The following is a 22,775-nucleotide window of genomic DNA, read 5'->3' as shown; positions in this document are numbered from 1 at the left end:
TACAACTCTCCCAAGTTTTGTATCATCCGCAAACTTTCAAGTTGTTCCCAGCACAGCAAGATCTAGATCATTAATATATATCAGGAAAAGCAAGGGTCCCTGTACCAATCCTTGGGGAACTCCACTACAAACCTCCCTTCAGCCCAAAAAACACCCATTGACCATTACTCTCTTTTTCTATTTTTCAGCCTATTTTGTATCCACATTGCTACTGTCCTTATTATTCCATGAGCAATAACTGTTCTCACAAGTCTGTTGTGCGGCGCTGTATCAAACGCCTTTTGAAAGTCCATGTACACCACATCAGCAGCATTATCCTCATTGACCTTTTCTGTTTCCTCTTCAAAAAACTCCAGCAAGCTCCATGATTTCCCCTTTAGAAATCCATGCTGGCTCTTCCTTATCAACCCATGTTTTTCCATGAGACTACTAATTCTATCCTGAATAATTGCTTCAAGAATCTTGCCCACCACTGAAGTTAAATTCACTGGTCTATAATTACTGGGCTTATCCTTACAATTTTTTTTAAACAAAGGCATAACGTTTGCAATTCTCCAATCCTCTGACCCCCTCTGAGTCTAGGGAAGGCTGAAAGATTATGGCCAATGCCCCTGCAATTTCTACTTGCACTTCCTTCAATATCCTTGGATACATTTCGCCTGGCCCCCGTTCCTTGTCAACTTCAAGTCCCAACAGTCTATTCAACACTTCCTCCTTATCAATTTTGTCAATAATGTTTTATCAATAATGTCCCATTGGTCAGACGGCACCATACTGGATGGAGATATTTGAGGAAGTTTGATCACATGACATTTGGTCACATCTTCTGGTCTTGTGACTTCTGGATGATGTGACACTTGCCCGCAGTTTGCAAACATTATTACATTTTCGTTATAAAGTTTGGTCCCTCATAGTTTGGCTCACAGTTCGGCAGCAGTTGTTGTTGAGCAACAAGGTTCCGGGAACCATGAGGCCACCCGTAAGCAGGTGAAGAAAATACACAGGCAAAAACCACATGGGCAAGCTACCAATATGAAGCAAGAGCTCTACTTTTCTCTGCAGCAGCTGGGCATGGCGTCATGGAGTTGGAGGCTGCAGCCACTGCTGTGCTGGGAAAGTTGAGGAACCTCTTCATCACTGGGTTACAGTAGCTGGCAAGTTCTAATTTTCTTTCGAGCTGTAAGCAGCAATGCATGGGAGATTCCTCTTCCACTTGGAAGGCTCCCAGGCAATCCCAAAACGTTAACACTGCATAAAAGCAAAAAAACTGCAGATGCTGGAAATCCAAAACAAAAATAAAAATACCTGGAAAAACTCAGCAGGTCTGGCAGCATCTGTGGAGAGGAGCACTGCATACTGGTTGAAATCAGCTAACTCAGCATTAAAAATGAATCAACCTAAGGACCTTCCCGAACTCTATGGCTCGATATCAAATCACAGTTCACATTTACCACTAAACAATCAGTACAGATTTTTAGAAATATTCTAAAATTGAAAACAAAATCCAGAACTGGGATTTTTAAAATAATCTTTATTTGAATACTGTAACGAAATTTACAGATCAAATTGCAGAAGGAACAATTAGTTGTTTCCAAATGAATGGCTTTAAATACTTCAAGGTAAAAATGTTTTCGTATATTAATACTGAGATATTTAAACAAGAAATAAAGTCTTCATGCAGAAAACACGTAGATTTCAGCTGTGCAAATATAGTTGTTTGATTATACATTAAAGGTGACATATTGCTCCTTGTCCATTACAAAAAAAAATGAAAATACTCTTCTAGAGCCAGTTTATTTTAACATAATGACTTTAAAAAATCCTACTGAGTCATTAGAAGGACTGTCTTTGCTGAGAAATAACCATTATCATTAGATCGGCATTACAAAAGTGGTGCAATAACATACCTATCATACCTTTGTGTATGCACTTTAATGTGTTACGTACGATTCTACCATGTTTTAGCAAACAAACACAAATTCTTCAAACAATTTTTTCTGGAAGACTATACCTCTTTAACATGATTGGAACAGACGAAGAGTATCCAGCTCTCCAGACTCAGTTTATAATTAATCCAATGTCATGTAATAACATGATCACATCGCATACTCACTGTGTATTTCAAAATAAATTAGAAAAGGTATGAAAATGTCTAGCATATTACTACAATAGGTACATTATTCCCAAATATAACCTGTGACTGAAATGTTCAACCAGCTTGTCACAAGATCCTTAACAGTATTGACAAGGTGGATGTGGAAAGGATGTTTCCTCTTGTAGGTGAGTCCAGAATTAGGGGGAACTGTTTTAAAATTAGGGATTGCCGTTCTAAGGACAGAGATAAGGAGAATTTTTTTCTCTCAGAGGTCTGTGCAATTTTGAAACACTCTGCCTCAGAAAGCGGTGGAGGCGGGGTCATTGAAAATTTTTAAGATGAAGGTAGATAGATTCTTGTTAGGCAAGAGAATCAAAGGTTATCGGGGTTAGATGGGAATGTGGAAATCAAAACACAAACAGATCAGCCATGATCTTATTGAATGGCGAAGCAGACTCGAGGGTCGAAATGGCCTACTTCTGCTCCTATTTCGTATGTTCGTCCAAAAGGAATAGTACTGGAGGAGAATAAACTCCAGCCTTTTCAAACTTGATACAGAATATGGACATGGGTGCCTAACAAATAAACATGTCTGTGTAAATATCTAGATTCTTGCAGCAGTTTCTTATTCTTGCTTTCTGCGTAGAACAGTGCACCCACTTTGAGCATAATCCCTTGGTCATAAAGCACTTTGAGACATCCTGGGGGTGCGAACAGGTACTAAAATAATGCATGTTTTACTTAGTTCGATACTACACAATTTCATTGGTGTGCAGCCCATGAGGTCAAATCACTTTGATTTTATCATATTCTGTGTTCATTCTGTTTTCAAGAGTCTATTAACAAGTTTCATAACCTCAAGCACACCAAATCAGCCAAGAGACAGAAATGCTTCCTAGCAATATTTTAAGGTTGGCCTGATGATTGAGGTTGTGTGATGTGAATAGAATATGAATGTTAATATAAGGTGTGAGCTTAATGCTGTGAAAGGCTATAATGTATCCAAGAGCATTTCTAAAAAGGACTGTTTTGTGTATTCTTAAATTAGCAAATCATATTGAATAAAAAAGATTAGGCTCAACAATCAAGATGCTGAATTCATGAAGTCAGTTGCTAAATAAAAAAAATGTACGGATTTCATCTGGCACAATCCCCTTGGACACAGGCTGAGGTCAAGGAAATGGCCACAAATACACATTGCATCTTGCAGTGATTTCAGTCTTTTGAATAATTTATGGAAAGGGGGGATTTTAAATCCAAGGAACTGGTGGTTTGGGTCGGGTGGAAGGTTAAAGTGTTAAAAATCTGAACCGTGACTCCAAACCTCCTCCAACTAGCTCACTTCTGGCTCTAATGGAGGTGGGGTGATGGAAGATGTGAGTGGAGTGCAGGTGTAACAAATTTTATAATGAGGTGGGTAGCATTAGATTGGTCCACAATTAAAATTTAACTCTGGTTGGCCAGGTTTTCTTGGCCTCTGGAAACCCAACAGCTAAAGGAAGGTGAGGGTTGTTGGACCCAGGGGAGAGGTGGCTTTCTACTTACCTGCTGGATTCAGTGTGCATGCATTGCCAACCCCCTACAATTGGACACTCTGCACAACCCTTCTGATCATCCTGATGAGGCCTTCGGTCTCGCCCCTAGGCCTTCAATTGTCCAAATCACCTCACCCCAATTTCTGATCCCACAGACCTCCAATCTTCCAATCCAACCCCAAGCCTCCAATCTTGCAGGCCTCTGATCTCGCAACCACACCTGTATCCTGGCCTCTGATCCCTCACTCCCTCCTCTATAATCCTGCTGCCGAAGGTCTATCTGCCTGTCAGCTAGCCAGCCTCTCAATCGGTTGGGATCAGAGAAAATAAATTCAGTAGGGCCTGAGGGAAACTTACTCTGGTTTCCCAGCCCCAATCTAGTTCCCCCACTCCCTTCCCAGCTCTGAGTAAAAATCCAGCTCTTAAAAATAAAATGACGCAGCACCGAAGAAGGTCATTTGACCCAGCATGCCTGTGCTGGCTCTTATAAAGAGCTATCCAGTTAGCCCCGTTCCTCTGGTCTTTTCTGTAGCTCTGCAATTTCTTCAATCACATATAATAGTAATTGTGCTTCCTTTCCAAACTAAGGCTCTGAAGATCTACTGGCAGGTGGATGCCAAATGATTCAATATTGGCAAGGAAGGAAAAGCTCTTGTCAATGTGGATGGCAACATCATAAACACATTGTGAAAGCATCTACAATGGTTCTACCATACAATTCATTACCCACCCCTCCAACCAAACCTCCTGTTATTTCCTTGCTACTGAACACTTAATTGTCATATTTTCAGTAGTTCCATCCTGTCTTAAGTATAGCAGGAAGGATATCGTCAAGACCAAAAACTGTATCAAAGCCCTGGAAATCTGAACAAAACATAACATCAATGGTTTGATGGCAGCATAAGCACATGCTGGATCTTTTAGAATTTGTTCCACATAAAAAGCAAAACTCCTCTTCAAATTTATTATGAGATTTTTTTTCTATCTGTGCTTGCGGGGGAAAGGTAGCTTTGGATTTTTGGTTTCCAAAGTACTCCACCATTTGGGTTTTCCTCGTGTTAGTTCAAGATTTGTTATAGATAGATAAAAGATTGATTGCTATAATTAATTATCAACTCAATTATTGTTATATCAGGACGGCAAACTAGGTATCTTTTTACATCAAGCAATTCCTATGTTCCTAATTAAATTCAGTGACCAAACTTTGACAGAACAGTTCTCCATCTATTTTTATCCAACATTGAGCCTCATAATCTCTGGCAAAAAATAAGCACTGATTTTTCATTAACAAATGATAACTGGTGAAAATAAGCAAAATACATTATTTCTGGGTGAATCTGCACATATTAAAGATCTGATAAATAGAAACTAAATTCCCAAACAGAACTGAACTCATACAGGTATGTCAATTTGAAACATGTTTTACAGGTCATTGTCATTTTCTGATCTGTCTGAATACAGGTATGTTAGATAACATACCAGCTTTTAGTTATTGTAGGGCTGGATTTCCTTGCCTATGATTTCTGTTCCACAACCACTGTTGAAGTAAAGCATTAACTCCTTCTTCCATAATATAATTTGGTTTGATCTCTATTACTTGATCTCAGCTAGGAGTTCATTTTGTAGCTGCATACAATCCTGTACAAAGTGCAGAAGGCCAGACTGAAATGTGTGTGCTTTGCCTTTGAGAGAAGGAGAAAATGAATAGGGAGAAACCAGGTTGGTGGGTGAAATATAGAGATCAACACACCACCAAATCTACATGTGGCGCTGAAGGCTTAAAATCTCAGAAAGCTGCTCGAGGACATACACCAGCTAAGATTTATATGTTCAAAAAGTACCTAAACCAATTTTAAGAGTGGTTATTTTCTATACAATTTCACAAATTTAAAAACCAAACAAACCCTTTGAACAAGGATTGATAATAGGAGCGGTCAATCTACATTAGGTTTAATCAGTAGCATTTAAATTGAATACAGAAGATTTTCACCTAGTTTTCCTTTCTTATAATTTCTCTATCCCACTCCAATGTTGCTTTGTTCTCTCCAGGAGGGACTGAATTTCATTTGGTTCATTAGGAACCAGCAGATTTCCAGTAATTCACTTAAGTGGCTATTCTTCATGTGTCAGTTTAGACAGTGAACGTCATTAGTGCAATCCACCCATAGGAGGTCTCCTTATCTGATATCTGTATATAAGTAACGATCAAGATTGACTGACCTTGACTGATATCTCTTCCCCTCCCTTCCACCTGAACTAGTCAATGCCTCAGCTCAATCCATGAACAACATAGACAGCAGTTTTCTAGTTTTTTTGCCCTTGTTAAATTACTGTTTAGTACTGATTCACACAGGCAGCACACAATAACTGCCAATTCTACACAAATGATGCAAAGGACACTAAAATTATATTATATGGGACATATATTGACTTTATGCCACTGCAGAAAGAAACAGATTTCAAATATTAATGATGGTGTCAGAATCAATGCCAAGGTATGGCAATGAAACAATCAATACTGCTTTTCAACAGAACTAAGTTCTGTCGAAGGGTCATGAGGACTCAAAACGTCAACTCTTTTCTTCTCCGCCGATGCTGCCAGACCTGCTGAGTTTTTCCAGGTAATTCTGTTTTTGTTTTGGATTTCCAGCATCCGCAGTTTTTTTTTGTTTTTAATACTGCTGTGTGTTGCCTTTTTTTAAATAGAACTTCATACAGGCCCAGTAATGGTAAACTATAACTTGCAATGTTGCAGCATTTTATAGATTTGAAAAATAGTTCATGATTATCTGGTCCAGTATTTTAATAACTGACTTCATTTTTGAAAATAAATTAAGTATTTAGCTTCTTGTTGCAAGCTAGTTAGGTATGAGTGGGGATACTGTGAAGTTAGCACCATAGTAGATAATGCAACAAAGAATAAATAACAGAAAGGGCCTGCTGGTATTAACATCTGATTTAGTCAAATTTGGGTATAAAAGTAATTATTTTTGCAAAGACTGCTGCTGTGTTCATATTTTATCTGTGTGTCTGATGCTGGCAAAATGTTGCATAAAATGTAGGTTTGCAAAGTTTTTTCCTTAAAAATAGAAATTTTTTATAACTAATATTAGCGGTACAGCTTCTATGGGAGAATGCTAAGGAATTAGGGCAGTTCAACGGCTGCAGTGTTGTAGCATCCTTGAGGTAAAGTGTCTCTAATGTTTTCTAGGTTTTTAATATCTCCAAGGATATCCTCAATGTCTCGATCAAAAGCTGCTATTGCTTCTTTTTGCTGTCTGGTGGCTTCCTCCAAATGTCGTTGATTCAACATAAGTTCATTGATCAATTGATCTTTGGTGATCTGAAGGGAATCTTCTATACGTTGTAACTTAGTCATGTCAATCTTGGCTGAGTTACCTGCAAAAGAGAGAATGTAATTGATATAAACAGTGTTTTCATGACCAAAACAGTATGTGAGATATGGGATAGAGCGACATGAGAAAGGATGGATATGAGATAGGCACAGCTACCAGTAAAGCTACAAATATTTCAGTAATAATAGTGGAGATTGTGAGATTGAGATTTCACAGGCTAGTCTTGCATACTCTCTGGGAATCAGGTGTTACATTCTGACACTTTGAGGATGTCCCATTTCAAATACACTGTATAAGATCTTTTACAATAAGTTAGCAAAACTAGTATTAAACATTCATCAATAAACTGATGCATACCTCAAATACCCTTGAATTCCCAATCCCAATCACAGCTGAAGCTGGCAAACTCTTTCTCACACAGAAGCAGACAAAATCAATGGGAGGCTCAACATTAGACATCGTATGTGTGCTGGTATTTGGCATGGAATAGCATTGCCAAAGACCTGGGAACAGACTGCTCATTGGTATGCACCCAGCAGGCACCCAGGAATAAGCGCATAAAGAATCCTGCCCTTAGACTAAACAAAAACTCAGGTTCAAAAGTCTAACAGGGCAGGACTTCATCTTTGTGCAGTGTGTTAGAGCTATAGTACACAATGTGTCCAAATCAGTTAGTGAATCGTATACTATTAGTTACAGAGGCACGAGCTGTATACTGTAAGCTTGTGAATCATGCTCAATTCTGTTAGTTAGTAGATCACGCTGTATATGTGCAATTTTCCATTTCAGCTTAGCTCACTTTCTACATTAGTGATATATTAGTGGGATATTCCCTTCCTCCTGCCAAGGCACTTAAAACAAGCTTTCTTAAAACAAAAGTAAGTCCATGGTAGAGACTTGGGCCCGGATTATCATGCCTCTGACCGTGTTGGAATGGGGGCAGGGGAAGATTTAAAAATGGCAGACGGCACCAGATTCTGGGGTTCCCACCCCATTCCCAGAACCCCCAATTTTCAGTGGCACAGAGTAAGGTAGCGAGCCTGCACCCTGCATTCCGGACATGGCCGGCTCCATTGTGGGGTAGGCATTTCCAAGTCCCCTGCAATTTTCGTGGAGTCGGGCCAACTTCTCCATGGCTTGTGGTCCACGGCCCCTCAGAGAAGGCATGAACAATAGCCTAGATTCGAGAACATTTTAAAAGGTAAGGTCAAAAGGTCTTACTCATGTCCCTCCATGCCAAGCCATGCCCCCCCACCTATGACCAACATCTCCGCGTACCCTCCATGTCAACTGATGGCACTTTCATGTCCATTCATCCACTATACACTCTGTACAGATCCAATGAAACTTATAGTAACAATGGCATATATTGAACTGCTTAAAAACTACCCATTCATAATTCTTTTTTTAAAAAATGTGCTGCTATTACAAGTGTCAATATAAAAGTGTCAATCCACCAGACCTTTAAAGTATCAGTAGCCAAAGCTATAATTACTTGACATCTCTTTATCTTGTGTAACTAAACATCGAGCCTTTAGAAAAAAAAGGTCACTGAGAAAAGCTTATTGTAACATCATTAACCTGTCAATCAGGGAAAGTTTTCCCTTCTTCCAAACTGTATCAGTAACATAAAACCTTTAATGGGAGTCTGGACTCTCAGCCAAGCATAATGAAGCTTATAGCTTCTGTTTTTCATATTTTAAAGGTCTGGTTGATTGGCCCTTTAGTAGTGTTGTAGTAATAGCAGTTTTTAAAGAAAATTATGAATGAGTTTTTTTAAGCAGTTCCACGTATGCCATTATTACTACAGTAAAGTCCCGCCATTTGTGACTTCCTTGTTCACGTATTCACTTAACTGTGCTAAAGCCTTTGTACACCACATCATCCATCACATGAGCAATTTCTCGCTTATCTCTGTTTTCTTTTCCCTCTCCCTGTTTCCCTGAGGCATTGGCAGCCATGACGGAGCAGAGACCTCGCCACATATTAATGGGGTGATGGGGTTGAAGTCTCTGGAAGTTGATTCCTTCCAATAGTCCAGGCCATGGGCATTTAATTTTCTTTTTTTTTCCAAGTAGTGCCTATATAGGGTTCATTGGTTCTGTACAGAGTGTATACTGGGTGAATGGGCATGGAAGTGCCATGAGTTGGCATGAAGGACATGGGAGTCATTGGCTGTGGATGGGGGTCATGAAATGGCATGGAGGGTATGATAGGCAATTAGGGCTGGGTGGGGGGGCATGAGTTGGCATAGAGGTGGTATGAGGAGTGGGTGGGATGAGAGGGGTTGAGGGCCATAGGGCCTAAAACATAAGCAAACAAGCAGGACAAAGTCCCAGAGAACTAAGACAGGCCTTTTACACAGCCCACCTCAGCAATCTTCTTCCAGGGGCAGCGGTCCTGACTCCATCCCACACCCACTCCCCCAGAGTGAAAATTGGGTTTGATGGCGCACTTTCTATCAAGGTGGGTCTGCTGAGTCGGGAAATTTTCTGACTCCAGCTACCCACCTCAAAGACAAAAATCTGGGCCTTGGAGTCCTCGACTGTACGCTCACTGGACTGTACGCTCATTGGACTGTACCCTCACTGGACTGTACGTTCACTGGGCTGTATCCTCACTGGACTGCAGCCTCACTGGACTGCAGCCTCACTGGACTGTACCCTCACTGGACTGTACCCGCACTGGACTGTACCCTTACTGGACAGCAGTAGTGATGCCTTTTTGACAAAGTTTATGATTAACTTTTTTGTTTCCAAACACCTGATGCACAATGGGATTTCAGTACATTTGCATTAGTCTAGCTCAATTCTTAACTTTGTTACACTCACCCATAGAAAGCAGTAACTTGTTTATCAAATCCATTGTTTTCCTTATGGAATCCTTTGCACTTGCTATATTCATGTCGGCATCAATTACAGTGTCTGCAACCTGGAACAATAAATTCATGGGTAAGTGCACTGTGTCACGTGATAACAGCTTGCAGAGTAAAACAGCTCCAAACTTGATCTAAATTTCTCAATTTTGCCCTGGATGTGATGAGGATGATGCCTCATGGGGCATGAAGCCTTAGCACCATGGGGCTTAAGGAAAGAAAAATAAACTTTAGCTCCTGCTCTTAGCCAATACCAGTTATCCTGACTAAGGAATATCCAGAAGAAGTCTTCAGGCAAGGACAAAACCGGGATTAGCCATCTAATGTTAAAAATCCTGTCAATATTTACTGCTCAGGGTCTTACATGAACATTGAGGTAACAGGGAATGCCATCCACTACTGAATGATCCTCTAGTATAAAACATCACCTTCAGTCCAACAAAAGGGAAAGGCGAGAGAACCAAAGAAGCAGCGTGATGCCTACTAGAGACAAGGGTCGTGAGATATGTTTAGTGACACAGGGCACGGTTAGAATGTTTAATGAATGTTTTGTATTGGTGTTTGCTAAAGAAGAAGATGCTAACAAAATATCGGTAGAAGCAGAGAGGCAGATGTAATGGATGTGGTGAAAATTGATAGGCCAGGAGGTATTGGAAAGGCTGGCTATGCCTAGTGTGGATAAGTCACCAGCTCTGAATGGCTTGGTCCCAGGTTGCTAAGGGTAGAAGAAGTGGATATAGCGGAAGGGATTGTTATAATCTTCCAATATTCCTTAGATAGAGGTGATGTGCCAGAGGATTGGAAAGTGGCTAATATAACACCCTTGTTCGAGGGAGGGTGTTAAGTCATTCCAAGTAACTACAGGCTAGTCAGCTGAACATCAATGGTGAGAAGGCTTTAGAAGGGAAAACCAGAGAAAAAATTAACAGGCACTTAGAGAGACCCAGCATGGATTTGTAAAATCCTGATTGTGCTTAACTAAAATATTGATGAAGTAAGAGAAAAGATTGATGAAGGGAATTCAGTGGATGTTGTCTATATGGATTTTAAGAAAGCATTTGACAAAATACCATATAAAAGGCTGCTAATAATATTGAGGCTCATGGAATAGGAAGCTTGGATTAAAAAAATTGGCTTAAGAAATGATTGTTTTTCAGACTGGAAGATCATAGACAGTGGTGCTCCCCAAAGGTTCAGTGCCAAGACCACTAGATATAGGAATACAGAAGAAAATTCCAATATTTGCTAATGATACCAAACTTGGGAGTGTGACAAACTATGAGGATAATATTAAGACAGCAATAAGACATGGATAGGTAAGCTGAATGGCCAAACAAATGGCAGGTGAAATTTAATACAGAGAAGTTTGAGGTGATGCATTTTGACAGAAGGAATAAGGAAAGCCAATATATACTTAATGACATAGTTTTAAAGAGTGTGCAGGGACAGAGGGATTGCAGTTCAAGTGCATAGATCTTTGAAGGTTGCAGGGTATATTGAGAGAGTAACTAGCAAAGCATATGGGATTTTAGCTCCATAAAAAGAGGTATTGATTATAAAAGCAGCGAAGTCATATTGAACATTTATAAAGCAAAGACTAAGCCACAACTATAGCATTTTGTCCAGTTCTGGTCACCACACTTTAGCAAGGATGTGAGGTTCCTTGAGAGGTTGCTGAGCAGATTTACCAGAATGGATGCAGGGATGAAGAATTTCAGTTACATGGTTCGGTTGGAGAGCTGAGGTTCTTCCCTTTGGAGCAGAGGAGGCTGGAGGGAGGTCTGATTATGTACATGATTATGACAGTTTTAGATAAGGTTGACAAAGAAAAGTTGTTCCAATTAGCGATGGTACAAGAACTAGAGGAGGTAGATTTAAGGCTTTGGGCAAATGATAAGGGAGATTTGAGGAAGAACTTTTTTATGCAGCAAGTGATAATGACCAGGAACTTGCTGCCTACGAAGGTGGTGGAAGTGAAGATGATCAATGATTTCAAAAGGAATTTGGTAGAGTTATTCTTTCATGTGACATGAACAGCAAGGCTAGAGTTTGTTGTTCATTCCTCATTGCCTTCACTTCAGAGGGCAGTTAAGAATCAAACAAATTACTGTGGGTATGGAGTCACATGTGGGCCAGACCAGATAAGGACAGCAGATTTCCTTCCCTAAAGGACATTAGTGAGCCAGATGGGTTTTTATGACAATGATAGTTTCATGGTCACTATTACTGAGGCTATATTTTAATATCAGATTTCATTTGTATTAATTGAATTTAAATTCCACCCAGCTGCCCATCTACACCCATCTAAAGCTCTGTGGAATGTTGGTTGGCTGAAAGTGGGCCTTATGCTCCTATCTGGGAGAGTGGCCACTACTGAGACTACATCAAATGTCATGAAACAAAGTACCAGGAGCCCAGGATGGAAGTAAGCCCTGAACACTCTGTGTGGGGGCAGGAATGGAAACCTCATGGCAAAGTGGGGTAAGGGGTGTGGATCCAGGTTGCAAAGGATAGTGGGGGGTGGGGGGCAGGGGACACAAGGTGAGTGCAGAGATCCTTGTGGGGGTTGGGGGAGGGAGGGGAGCCCACAATCAGGAAAGGAGAGCCATGAGGGAGGCTCACACATCCTGCCCAAGGCCTGAGCAGGCTAACCTGCCATGCTTCCTCCCCCATCTCTGACCTCCTCCTACTGACCTAAAAATTGTGGCCAGATGGGAAGTGGCCCTTAGGTGGCCAGGCCTCAGTTGGGGCAAGGGTGGGTGGATCTCATTAGCCATGCTTGGCTGTGTGCCCAGACCAATAAAAGCATTAGCTCAGCATGGGGTTCTGCATGAGTATGAGAAAGCAAACTTCAACTCCAGAGGATGAACTCAAAAATTTTAGAGAACCTCTAACAAGCACATTAACATGTGCCTCCACACAGGACTTTCAGCCAAAGTTAACAACAGAACTATTTCCTAGCTTGTACAGTATTTCTTACTTACTATTTTTGATTTTGATATGCTTTGTTCTAATACGATGTTATTCCAGAATCTCTCAATGTTTTTCTATAACATTTGGTTCCTTTAGTAGGCTGGAGGCAGTAATATACATTCCTTGTTTTCATAAACTTACAAAATACTGCACTTCAGAAGAAATATTCATATTTTGTGCACAGCAAATCCGTTGCTTTTGCTACCCAATAACCCCATTCTAATTGTTCAATACTATAATATAAAGACTTATGGAATATTGCATTACCCTTTTCCCAGATCTACATATTTGTTTCTCTTGGACAGAAACTAGTGACAGCCTTTCCAAGGCTCATAACCCAGCAGCTGGTCACATCACAGCAAGTGGATTTTTAGAGGGGTAATAGGCACAAAAACAAAACCTCAACAGTAAATTAGAGTAAATAAACCATAAGATCTCACCATCTCTGCCACCACCGCATCTCCATCCACAAATCTCTGTTTATTTGCTACATCAGTCTGCACACCTTTCAGCTGCTCAATCATATCTTCCACCTCTTCATCCAACAGCCTCGTATCAGTTAATATATCATCTGCATCATCTAAAGATTTGACAGCCCTCTGTTAATAGGATTGAAAAAAATAACAAAAGATCATGTTGAAGGTTATTGTTAAAGTTAGAGATTCTGTTGGACAGGACAAACATTATTCAGGCTGCAAAAAATGACAATATAAAGCATGATGACACATTCAAGAAGATTTTATTGCTGATAAATTATATCAGCACAGGAGGAATGAAACTTAATGCATTATCCCCAATCACATTTGTTTAGCATGCGCAGCCACACTGTGTTTACTCATTTTTCTAAAATACAGCTGAATAAATATATAGTAAGGAATTAAATTGAAGATTTTTAAGATAAGTGCGTGCAGGAATGGTCAAATATTTTATGGAACATGATGGTTCTTGCACTGCTTTAACCTTGGAAATGTCATCAATGAATTGCAACTAGTCAGGGTTGAATAATGCAGATTGTAGGTTGGTTTGATATCCTGGCACTTTAGGGTGCAAAGGAGATATTTCAAAGAACTTTCTGTATTTTCTTTTCCAAAAAAAATTCCCTCCACTGAAGGAGATGAATTGTGCTGGGATATAATTGCACAAGCCTAGATGAGTATTGGCAGTCAAATCAACCGTGTATGACACTACAACTGCTCCTGGTGCAGTCCTCATCCTTTATCCACACAAGCATTATTTTCCATCTGGGTGAACTTGTCTTCTATCAGTCAAAGGTTGCATGAGGTGTGAAAGGTCCAACAAAAGGAGCAAAAACAGGAGGGTCAGTCACTTTGGGCCAGTTTCACTGCACTCACAAATGTTTTGCAAAGAAACAACAGTATTCTTGGAGAGAAATGGTGCATGACACAAGGACACCAATGTAGGAAGTGAGAAAATACAAGAACTCAACAGGAAAAGAAACTTACAGCACAGAAGGATGCCATTAAGCCCATCATGCCGGTGCTGGCTCCTTGAAAGTGCAGTCATGCAGTCGTACATTCCTGTTTTTTGTCTGTAACCCAGTAAGTTCTGCTTCCTCAAATAACTGCCCCACTCCCCTCTAAAATTATTTATGGAATCAGCTTGCGTCACCTTTTCAGGCAGTGTTTCAGATCCTGAAAATTCTGAGTAGCAAAAATGGCTTCTGACCTCCCCTAGAAATCATTTGCCAATGATTTTGAATTCCTGAAATAAGGTTATTGATCCACTCCCAATAAAGAATAGTTGACTTCTATCTACTCTATCAAAACCTCTCATCATCTTGAAAGCCTCAATTCGGCTACCTCTTAACCTTCTCTGCTCCAAGGAGAACAGTCCTAACTTTTCCAATCTCTCCTCATGATGAAGTCTCAGTTCCTTGTTCAAAGAAAATAGTCTTAAAAAAATATGTGAACCAGAATTTTAAATGACAACAAGTAAGCACAGATACTGTTACACAAACAAATGTAGATTATTTTCCCCACAGAAGGCATTGACCCTGGAGTTTGTATTTATTTCCTTCACAGCGGAGATGTTTTGAACCAGAAAAATGACAGCAGCTGCTGAAGTTACTGGATGACTTCTATCATCAGTGGAATATTCATTGCTCCCTTTATGTGTTTGGATTTTTCCATGCAAGGTACAACAGCTAAAAGGATCAATAAAGAGCCAGTGGACTAAAGAGTTGCAAAGCAAATTAGTTGCTCAAGTTGCCAACTTTTGATTTCATACTATTTAACGGAGTTGAAAATTAATTGCAAAGGGCGGTACCTTCAGAACATCTTTGGCAATAGCATTTGCTTCGCTGGCTTTTCCCTTGGCATCATTGGCAGTCGTTCCTGCATTTCCCAGTTGATCCTCAGCCTGGTTAGTCTTTGTGTTGGCACCATCAATGGTCCTGATGATATCAGGTATTCTTTGCAAAGCATTTTCAGCAGCTGTTTTATTGCTGAGCACTCTTGTGTTAAAATCTGCAATATCGAAACAAACAGCATATAATGACATTAGAATAGTTCATGTCATCACATTTGATGGGAACATTCTTTAGACCTAATTCAGTATTTCAGTCAAATGAGAAAACAGAGTCACGAACAATGATATCTGTTGGGATTAAATATTCAATTTCTTCCGCTCATTTTGGCTTTTTTGTTAAATTACTTTTTGGTAATTTGTTTTTGTACTTAGCAAGATGAAAGATATTTGCTGGAGAATGAAACACTTTCCAAGCCAGGCACTCTGTGTCAGCAACAAGCAATCCCATGTCACATGGATGGTAAAGCTCCATTAGCAATGTGTCCTCAGCCCAAAGCTCAGAAAAACAATTCCTACTACACATTTCCATTGCTCAGTCTGCCATCATGTGAATCTTCTGAAAGCATAGGATGAGAAAAGAATCTAAGGGCCAAGAAATTATTTTGTCCCTTAATTGAACCAACTGCGTCTGTCACTTAAAGGTAGATCAATGTAACAAGAAATATTTCCTCTTCTCCCTTCACTAGGAGATTATGGTCCACTTCCACTTGCCTAGAGACCTACATAGTCTAAGGCCAGTTGCAGTGTCTATTAGTGCTCGGCTCCCCAGTTTAATATTTCCAAACTATGTTGCAACTCTGAGGAGGTTGAAGCATTTCTATCATCATTATTCTCAGTCTTGAATCTAAAATTTCCAAAACTGCTAAATCAAGAGATAGTGACAGGGCTCCTACCATGATATTTGTAACTGTAAAGTAGGGGCAAATATGGGAGCAGGGGGGAGGGGTGGGGGGGGGGTGGGGTGGGCGGGTGGGCTGGGTGGTGGGTAGGTGTGCACGGGGGCAGCCTCTTGAATTCTTTTTTGTTTCTTTTGTAATTCTTCATCCGTTCTCCATGAGGCAAAGGATACAATAATAGTTTAAGACACTTTATGTTGCTATTTTCTCTTTGGATTTGACATTGCTATGATGCAATTGATAATAACCATATTGTTTACATTGCTGTGAACGTGAGTGTTGTGCATATGGTCAAAGTTTCATTTTGTGTGGGGGCCAATATAATGCAAATTTGTTACTGATATTTTTGAGACAACTAGAAGATAATTTTACAAGAGGAATACAAGGAAAAATCTCACATATACATTATTTTTATTTATTCATGGGATGTGGGCTTCGCTGGATCGGCCAGCATATGTTGCCCATTCCTAACTGACCTTGAGAAGATGGTGGTGAGCTGCCTCTTGAACCGCTGCAGTCCATGTGGTGTAGGTACATCGACAGTGCTGTTAGGGAGAGAGTTCCAGGATTTTGACCCAGTGACAGTGAAAGAACGGTGATATATTTCCAAGTCAGGATGGTGAGTGACTTGGAGGGGAACTTCCAGGTGATTGTGCCCTTATTGCTGCCCTTATCCTTCTAGATAGTTGTGGTGTGGGTTTGGAAGGTGCTGTCTAATGAGGCTTGGTGAATTCCTGCGGTGCATCTTGTAGACAGTACACACTGTTGCGTGTCGGTGGTGGAGGGAGTGAATGTTTGTGAATAGCTAATGAAATAGGCAACTCGGATCTCCTCATGTGGGTGAAACAGTTTGTAGCCAATTGCAACGTTTGGTATTTTATCCTGAAAGTACAAATGCTAGTTACATACCTCTTATATTAATTAAGATACGATCAACTTGCTCCAATGTGTACGACCCCTTTTTAACAGCCTCTTCAGCCAGGTACTTAGCAGCATTTGCTCTGGCCTGTAACATGTCAGCAGTCTGCAAAGGGATGAAGCTTGTCAAAATACTATAATAAATCCAGAGAATTAAAAGCAAACCATAACTGCAACTTCTCTGCACACCTGAGGGCCTATTTCATGAACAAAAACAAAAATACCTGGAAAAACTCAGCAGGTCTGACAGCATCTGTGGAAAGGAATACAGTTGACATTTCGAGTCCATATGACCCTTCGTCAGAATTAAGCATTACTGCTGTAAATCCATGAGGTGTACGTACACCCACAGTGCTGTTAGGGAGGGAGTTCCAGGATTTTGACTTAGCGACAGAGAAGGAATGGCAATATATTTCCAAATCAGGATGGTGAGTGACTTGGAGGGGAATCCAGGTGGTGGTGTTCCCATCTATCTGCTGCCCTTGACTTCTAAATGGTAGTGGTCATGGGTTTGGAAGGTGCTGTTTATGACCTTTGGTATATTTCTGCAGAGCATCTTGTAGATGATACACTCTACTGCCTCTGTGCGTCAGTGGTGGAGGGAGTGAATGTCTGTGGAAGGGGTGCCAGTCAAGTGGGCTGCTTTGTCCTGAATGTTGTCAAGCTTCTTGAGTGCTGTGGGAGCTGCACTCATCCAGGCAAGTGGGGAATATTCCATCACACTCCTGACTTGTGCCCTGTAGATAATGGACAGGCTTTGGGGATCCAGGAGGTGAGTTACTCATGGCAGGATTCCCGGCCTCTGACCTGCTGTTGTAGCCACAATATTTATATGGCTCGGCCAGTTCAGTTTCTGGTCAATGGTAACCCCCAGGATGTTGTTGTGGGGGATTCCGTGATGGTAATGCCTTTGAACATCAAGGGGCGATGGTTAGATTCTCTCTTGTTGGAGATGGTCATTGCCTAGCACTTGTGCGGCGTGAATGTTACTTGCCACTTGTCACCCTAAGCCTGGATATTGTCCAGGTTTTACTGCATTTGGACATGGACTGCTTCAGTATCTGAGGAGTCGTGAATGGTGCTGAACATTATGCAATCATCAGTGAACATCTCCACTTCTGACCTTATGATGGAAGGAAGGTCATTGATGAAGCAGCTGAAGATGATTGGGCCTAGGACACTGCCCTGAGGAGCTCCTACGGTGATATTCTGGGGCTGAGATGAATGACTTCCAACAACCACAACCATCTTCCTTTGTGCTAGGTATGACTCCAACCATTGGAGAGTTTTCCCCCGATTCCCCTTGACTCCAGTTTTGCTAAGGCTCCTTGATGCCACACTGAGACAAATGCGGCCTTGGTGTCAAAGACAGTCACTCTCACCTCACCTCAAGAGTTCAGCTCTTTTGTCCATGTTTGAACCAAAGCTGTAATGAGGTCAGGAGCTGAGTTATTACAGCAATTTTACTTTGTGATTATGAAGGTTGCTGTTTATAAACAAACTACTAACAGGTATAGTGCCTTTATTCCTAGTGGAAGAAGCCAGCTATAAGCAAGGCATAGGTTTTGTTACAATTGCATCACATGCAAAAAAGCACAATTTTTTTTTTTACAGTGACACAGTTCTCATATCACACTGAGCAACAAAATGACACATGAATGCTCCCCAGCAACTTCTTATCACAGTTGTGGTGAAGGGCTTACCCTTTGATCTACTTCTCCTTCGTCCAAAATTTTTCTGATGTTCCTCCTGAAACCGTTCACATTATTCTTGAATATTTCATGTAATTCAAGCTTTTCATTTAGTTCAAGTCCTATGGCATTTTCTTGAAGCTGAAGTTGAACTGCCTCATTCTGAGGGGCAAAAACAAGGATACGCTTTGCTTTTTTATTTCCCCCAGTAAACATCTGGAATTTCCCATCATATTTATATATAATGTTTATTATTTAATTTAAACTTCATCTCTTTCCTTTCTCTATTTATTCCCAATTTCACAGCTACTCTTGGGCTTCCCCACAAGGCAAGACAAGGTGGAGTGGACAAAAGGACCCCATGAAATGTTTTTTTTTATTCATTCATGGGATGTGGGCATCACTGGCTAGGCAAGCATTTATTGCCCATTCCTAATTGCCTTTGAGAAGTTGGTGGTGAGTGCCTTCTTGAACTGCTGCAGTCTGTCTGGTGTAGGTACACCCACATTGCTGTTAGGGAGTTCCAGGGTTTTGACCCAGTGACAGTGGAGGAACGGGCGATACATTTCCAAATCAGTATGGTGAGTGGCTTGGAGGGGAACTTCCAGGTGGTGGTGTTCCCACCTATCTGCTGTCCCTGTCGTTCTAGATAGTAGCGGTCATGGGTTTGGAAGGTGCTGTCTAAGGAGGCTTTGTGAGTTCCTCCCATGCATCTTGTAGATGGTACACACTGCTGTTACTATACATTGGTGGTGGAGGGAGTGAATGTTTGTGAATGGGGTGCCAATCAAGTGGGCTGCTTTGTCCTGGATGGTGTCAGGCTTCTTGAGTGTTGTTGCAGTTGCACTCATCCAGGCAAGTGGAGAGTATTCCATCACACTCCTGACTTGTGCTTTGTAGATGGTGGACAGGCTTTAGGAAGTCAGGAGGTGAGTTACTTACCACAGAATACCTAGCCTCGAACCTACTTTCGTAGCCACTGTATGTATATGCCTAGTTCAGTTCAGTTTCTGATCCATGGTAACCCCCAGGATGTTGATAGTGGAGATTCAGCAATGGTAATGCCATTGAATGTCAAGGGGCATTGGTCAGATTCTCTTTTGTTGGAGATGGTCACTGCCTGGCAACTTGTGTGGTACGAATGTTACCTGCCACTTGTCAGCCCAAGCCTGGATATTGTCCAGATCTTGCTGCATATGGACATTGACTGCTTCAGTATCTGAGGAATCATGAATGTTGCTGAACACATGTGCAACATCCCCACTTCTGACTTTATGATGGAAGGAAGGTCATTGATGAAGCAACTGAAGATGGTTGGGCTTAGGACACTACCCTGAGGAACTCCTGCAGTGATGCCCTGGAACCGAGATGACTGACCTCCAACAACCACAACCATCTTCCTTTGTGCTGGGTATGACTCCAACCAGTGGAGAGCTTACCCTTGATTCCCATTGACCCCAGTTTTGCTGGGACTCCTTGATACCACATCAGTCAAATGTTGCCTTGATGTCACATGCAGTCACTCTCACTTAATATGAAATATAAACTTTCAAGCTACCCTGCCATTCCGATAAATTGTTCAGTGCTCATCCACTCAGTGACTCTTATATTGGGAAAGAGGAAAGTCAAAGTTTAAATAGATTCACAACCCCAAATATATCAATTCAATAAGTTAATTTTTATTTTTTTAAAAAACCTAGCACCTTTCATAAAGGAATTAACTTCTGCAGATACCTACAGCTTTCTGTTAATGAGCTGACTGTCTTACCCTGTCTGAAACTGGATAATAGGTTATTCAACCATTAAGGTGGATCAGCTGGGTCTGATGTTATCCTTGCCTGATAGCCATCATCTAACTGGATTCATTATACAGTCAGCAGCAGTGAGAAGCTGATTTTGTTTAACTTGCCCTAGCCTAGAGATACTGAACCTTATTGTTGCATCTCACATCTACCCCAGCTGAGATAAGCTAACTCAGCACAAACCAGGGAGTATATCTGAGCTCACCACAACTCACCTTTATGGATTCACTCCAGATTGAGCAATGCATTGATGCACTGAGGCATTTCAGGAATTAAGGAGGCCCAAGGTCTGCTATCTTAGCCCCATGTAAGCAAGGGAAAGTTTTAAGAATAAATTGACAATCATCGTTAATGAATGGATATGTGATTATAATAAAAAAGAAATCATGGGTGCAACCTTTAGTTTGCCATCCAGTGACATCAGCACTGCTCCCAAAGTTGTTTGGTGTCAAGATACTTGGAGATGGAAGATTCCACCTGTTGACCTGGATCCATTAACTAATCACCAAGATGGATCAGCTCCCACTTCCAATAAACAGACTTGCAATATTATTTACCTCAAGGGCAGTTATATCGATTGCTGGTAAGTTGTTCAGTTCATTGTAAATCCGCTGAGCCTTCTCACTGGCTTTCTGGGCTTTTGTGGTTATCCTGTTTGCTTGTTCATCTAGGTCCACTGCCATATCATGGATTTGCTTAGACCTAACAAAATGATATCTCTTAGAGTCATGCAAAAAAAGAGGTTCATGCAGTGTAGCATTCATTATACGGATTTCAAATCTATGCCAGAATTTTCACAGGGCAATTCTTTACCCAAGATATTGCCTCATTTAATAGCCCACTAATTTATCTTCTGTTATTTATTTTCTATCTTTTCTTGGTGATTCAACAACAAATTTTCCCTTTGTTATTTGCATTATGCTCAGGGTGACCAACTCTTATGCAATAAAAAAAGGGACACTAAAGGAAGGAGAGGGTGTGTTGGTGACTCAGAGAGAGGGGTGCGGAGAGTGGGGGGAGGGAGCTCTTGAGAACATAATATCAAAGAGGGTGGTGGTTAAAATTATCTAAAACTTACAACTTATCTTGTTGAGTCATAACATTATCATCTCTCTGCTGGCTGACTCATTCACTTTCAGTCCTGCTCGAAATATTAAAATTCACCCTAGATATTCTCATGATCAGTCTTCCACAGGCTGTCCTTGAAATGTGGGACAAAAGGTGTCTGGAACAGTCATAATAAGGGACAATCCCTTAAAACATGAATCAGTTGGTCACCCTGATTACACTTGTCTTCATTCCTATATTCAGGGTATTTCTGTGTTATACTGTGTCACATCTTGGACTCTCGTGACTATGTACAAATTTTCCAATTGGAATTGGGGTTCCCTCCACTGTCAGATAATAAAACTTTCACTGTACTGTTTACAGTTCTTTTACTGATAAAGAAACATTGTAGCTATTCTTTCCTTAAAAATGCTTCATAATTAGCACATTTTCTGGATGGCCCTTAGTGGATTTGTAGAGAGCGTGGGTTATATTACAGAACAATCAGTACATGCTCATTGGTGATGAACATCACTCAACTCACTGTAATTCAAAGCTCCACCATAAGCTGCCTGTCTCGGTTCTATGAATTCTGACTGGAAACATTACCAAATCACAAGTGCATTTTCTTGCATTTGCAAAATCAATTTGGAATATTAATGGTTTCAGCTGAACATTAATTAAAACTTTGAAGAATTCCCAGGCTGGATTTTCACTGAGTTGGGATGACTTGGGAGCCCTTTTAAAATAGTGGGCGGGTTCCGATTCTAGAATTCCCAACCTGATTCTCAGCGTTTCCAATTTTTGAGATTGTCTTTTAAGGGTGTGGGCTGGTTCGAGTTGCAAGCCTGCACCCTGCACGCCCAATCTGGCCAGCTCCATAATGGCGATAGGCATCCTAATCCTCTGCAATTTTCATGGAGTCAGGCAAGCCTCATTATGTATTCTTGGCTGAGAGCCCAGAAATCTATTATCCTATTGAAACACCTGAGCTCCAGGGAGAACATTGCTTGATATACAGTTCTGGCTCTCTAATCTATACTGTCAGTTTCACAATGTTTATTTACACAAGATAAAGTGGTTTCAATGCTTGCGGTTTCTGATATTGATACTTTAAAGGGTATGGATGACTTGCACTTTTATTGGGCTGTAGTAAAAAGGGAATTTTTTAAGACAGTGGAACATTATTAATGAATGACTGTTGTTTTAAAGCTTTTGTTCACACGCCCTGCTGAAATTATAACATTCATTGCTTCTAT

General features: G+C 40.8%; 1 protein-coding gene across 1 annotated transcript in view; it reads right to left on the bottom strand.

The window, feature by feature from the left end:
- Nucleotides 1-2,484: 2,484 nt before the first annotated feature.
- Nucleotides 2,485-22,775, bottom strand: part of LOC121289448 (laminin subunit gamma-1-like) — an 87,816-nt gene continuing 67,525 nt past the window's right edge. Inside the window, exons 17-23 of the mRNA XM_041208946.1 lie at nucleotides 21,027-21,171; nucleotides 18,680-18,829; nucleotides 16,968-17,082; nucleotides 15,121-15,320; nucleotides 13,275-13,433; nucleotides 9,818-9,917; nucleotides 2,485-7,029 (exon numbers count right to left, since the gene is read on the bottom strand). Coding sequence (XP_041064880.1) covers nucleotides 6,776-7,029; nucleotides 9,818-9,917; nucleotides 13,275-13,433; nucleotides 15,121-15,320; nucleotides 16,968-17,082; nucleotides 18,680-18,829; nucleotides 21,027-21,171 — 1,123 coding nt within the window. The 3' untranslated portion in view covers nucleotides 2,485-6,775. The remainder of the gene's footprint in view (nucleotides 7,030-9,817; nucleotides 9,918-13,274; nucleotides 13,434-15,120; nucleotides 15,321-16,967; nucleotides 17,083-18,679; nucleotides 18,830-21,026; nucleotides 21,172-22,775) is intronic.

Source organism: Carcharodon carcharias, chromosome 16 (assembly GCF_017639515.1).
Source record: "Carcharodon carcharias isolate sCarCar2 chromosome 16, sCarCar2.pri, whole genome shotgun sequence".
Lineage (NCBI taxonomy): Eukaryota > Metazoa > Chordata > Chondrichthyes > Lamniformes > Lamnidae > Carcharodon > Carcharodon carcharias.
This window is presented reverse-complemented; position numbering and strand designations above follow the sequence as displayed.